Below are 3,250 nucleotides of genomic sequence, written 5' to 3'. Positions count from 1 at the left end.
ATTTTTATATCGCCATCCGATATATATCTTATATCGAACAGCCCTACATGTACGGTATAACAAGTTGCCTACTTAGAACTTGTAATAGCATTACTAGTTCCATGTCTATTTTCAACGTTTTTATTCATACATTTTTCCCATAAACTTTTAACTTCCTCTCTTTCACAGTTTGGGTTACAAAGATTTCTTTAGCTTCTTTAGCGCAATAAGGTGACGTGCAAAGAATTTCTTATGACTACAGGTCTGTGCTCATGCAGATACCCGCATACTGTGGTAGCTACACTATAGCTAAAAAGTGATAATCTTACAGAATACAGATATGATGGTACAATCTTTTTTATTTGTAGGATGTTTGCAATAAACAAACAATTTTGTAACAAGGATGTAAAAGAGTATTGTTCTATGAGCCCCAAAAGGTTGATTTTGTTCATCTGGACATAGTCCTTTCAGTGGGAGGATGATTAAGCATGCATCAAGACATTGTTCTATGAGGAACAATGTCATTTTACTTTAACATGCATGTATAGAATGAGAATTACACATAAAAGAGAAGTGAAAACCACAACAGGACAAAACTTGTTTTATCTGTAAATGGCCACAACAGCACCTGTTGTATTATAAAAAGCTTTTTTTTTCCCACCTCCCCTTTTAGTCCTGAACATTAAAAGTTCTTATGAAATGTCTGAAAATAATTAGTTTTTACTTTTTTTTAAAAAAATTCTTCCACTGTTTAAGGTATGATCAAGATATTTTGATCTGGCTGCAAAAAAAACCCCTTCTCCTTCAACATCCTCTATTTGTGCACCCCTGCACTGCTTCCAGGACTCCTGTTAACATTAAATTTAGGTTCAAGAGTTGCTGTTGAGGAGAGCTGAGGACATCTAGCATTCCTCATAAATGCAAGCTGACAGAATTTAAAGGGCTTTACAATTAACCACATTTTCTCTCTCTCTCTCTTTTTTTGCTTTTGCAGGAGGTACAGAGGCAGACATCTCTCTTCTCCGTTTACACAAACATCCTATCCACAGTCCCATCTTTGGTGGTCACTCTCATACTGGTGACCTACAGCGATCAAGGAGGACGCAAGATAGCCATCATCATGCCTATGATTGGCACATTGATCTACACATTGTCTTTGCTGACTGTGTCCTACTTTGAACTCAGCATTTACTTGCTCTTTGGCTCCTCAATTCTTAGTGCTCTGTGTGGTGGTATGGGCACATTTCTGGGTGGCTGTTTTGCCTACATAGCAGACTTGTGCGAGGATGATCGTCAGAAGACATATCGCATGGCTGGATTGGAAATGATGATTGGCCTGTTGTCTGGACTGGCTGCATTATCGTCAGGCTACTTTCTGAGAACTGTGGGATTCAACTGGCCTTTCCTAACCTCTTCACTGATGCTCGTTTTGATCCTGCTCTATGCCATCTTTGTCCTTGAGGAGACTGTGAAGAAGGCTCCAACTAGTGCCGTTACTTTAGATGGATCTCCTTGGTATTTAGGCATGAAGCAGATGCTCCGTGGGGTTTGCCAGATGCTTGCAGGGGCCAGCTGCAGGTGGAAAACTGTTCTGGCCCTTCTCATTATTATCTTCACTTGCGTTTCCTTTGCATATGTAGGAGGGATGTCCGTGATAACACTGTACGAGCTCAGTGAGCCGCTGTGCTGGACTGAGATTTTGATTGGCTACGGCTCAGCACTGACCACCACTGTGTTCCTGACCAGCTTTGCAGGAGTGTCCTTGTTTACATACTGTGGTGTGCCCCAGCTGCTCATTGTCCTGTTGGGGATCCTGTCTGTTGTATCAGCCATGCTCACTGCGGCATTTGCTAAAACAACCTTGTTGATGTTTATAGGTGAGGAGGAAAATGCAACTATTGGAATGTACAGTAGTTTTGACTCGTACATAAAATGAAGAGATAATACTTTTTAACCCATGTTTGTTTAAATAAAAAAAATAATTATATAATTATTTTTATTTATTTATTTTTTAACAAGGTGTGCCATGAACTAAGTCCATAGTTTAGTTGTATCTGTTTTTAACACCCTGAATTAGGAAATTGCTTATATATAGTTTCTGACACAAATTTAGTTTTTAGTGTTTTGCATTGATCTATTGTAGAATTTGTCTTAATATGTGGTATGAAAAGAGGAAAAATGCATCAACCAAAGCCCGTTTCAGTGTTCATTGTGGGCACGATATTAAATGGTTGGGTGTAAAAACACAGAATGTGTCATATTAAAAAGCATAAGGACAATTTTAGCTGCAGGAAGTAGAAATGCCTTATGTGCTCTTTTTTTTTTTTTAATTAATTCATTTATTTTTGCAGAAAAAGCACATAAGGCATTATAAACAGAGAAATGGCACCCCCAAAATACATTGCATGCTAGTGACTTGGATTACTAATTGACAGAATAGGACTTTTTATGGTGGCTTTATAAGGTGCACAACTACTACTAGAGACTCCTAATTTTTTTTAGTGCATTGTAAACTTATAAACGGTGTAATTATGTTATCGCTCATTTGCTTACTTTAATTATCTTATTGCAACATTCTACGTAATTGAAAACACACATCTGTTACATTTATAGATGCAACATACTTTTTTCATAAGTAACTAAACAATTTTGCAAATATTAATTTCCTCATGTATAGTTTTATGCAGTTACATTAAAACTACAGTGTGATGCATTATATAATGCTGATCTTCTGTTTTTCATTTGCCACAGTGAGGATACCAATGCTACTGTCTATCATGCCTTTCCCTGTACTGCGCTCCATGATGTCAAAGATTGTCCCAAAGTCTGAGCAGGGTGAGTGACTTTTCAGAGCTTTACATGAACCACAGAACCATGTCTGAGTGTGTTTGTAGAGCCAGAGTCCATTGAAGGATTGCCTGTTCCAGCAGCTTTGGCTCTCCAAGTTTCTGTTGAATTTAGCAGAGGGTTATCTTAAAACTATACACCAGAAGTTCTTAGTAACCCTATGACCTGCAGATTTATTTATTTATTTTCTGTTTTTCTGATTTTTTTTTCTCTATTGCAGGAGCCCTGTTTGCCTGTCTTTCCTTTATGGAAAGTTTGTCCAATAATGTATCGTCCATAGTGTTCTACAGTATTTATGCTGCTACGGTAGCGTGGTGCCCAGCCTTCGTCTTTCTGTTATCTGCAGGACTCTGTGTGATTCCTTTGACTGCCTTGGGGTAAGTCAATAAGTAGGCCAATGGATTTCCCACAACTTTAAAATAGC

The 3,250-nt window shown here is 38.1% G+C and overlaps 1 protein-coding gene across 1 annotated transcript in view; it reads left to right on the top strand.

The window, feature by feature from the left end:
• LOC102213603 (solute carrier family 46 member 3-like) overlaps nt 1-3,250 on the top strand; it is a 7,541-nt gene that overhangs the window by 2,016 nt on the left and 2,275 nt on the right. The window contains exons 3-5 of the mRNA XM_005746588.2: nt 974-1,856; nt 2,731-2,814; nt 3,047-3,203. Coding sequence (XP_005746645.1) covers nt 974-1,856; nt 2,731-2,814; nt 3,047-3,203 — 1,124 coding nt within the window. The remainder of the gene's footprint in view (nt 1-973; nt 1,857-2,730; nt 2,815-3,046; nt 3,204-3,250) is intronic.

The sequence above is a fragment of the Pundamilia nyererei genome, unplaced genomic scaffold (assembly GCF_000239375.1).
Source record: "Pundamilia nyererei isolate P.nyererei 1_Seehausen unplaced genomic scaffold, PunNye1.0 scaffold00180, whole genome shotgun sequence".
Taxonomy (NCBI): Eukaryota; Metazoa; Chordata; class Actinopteri; order Cichliformes; family Cichlidae; genus Pundamilia; species Pundamilia nyererei.
This window is presented reverse-complemented; position numbering and strand designations above follow the sequence as displayed.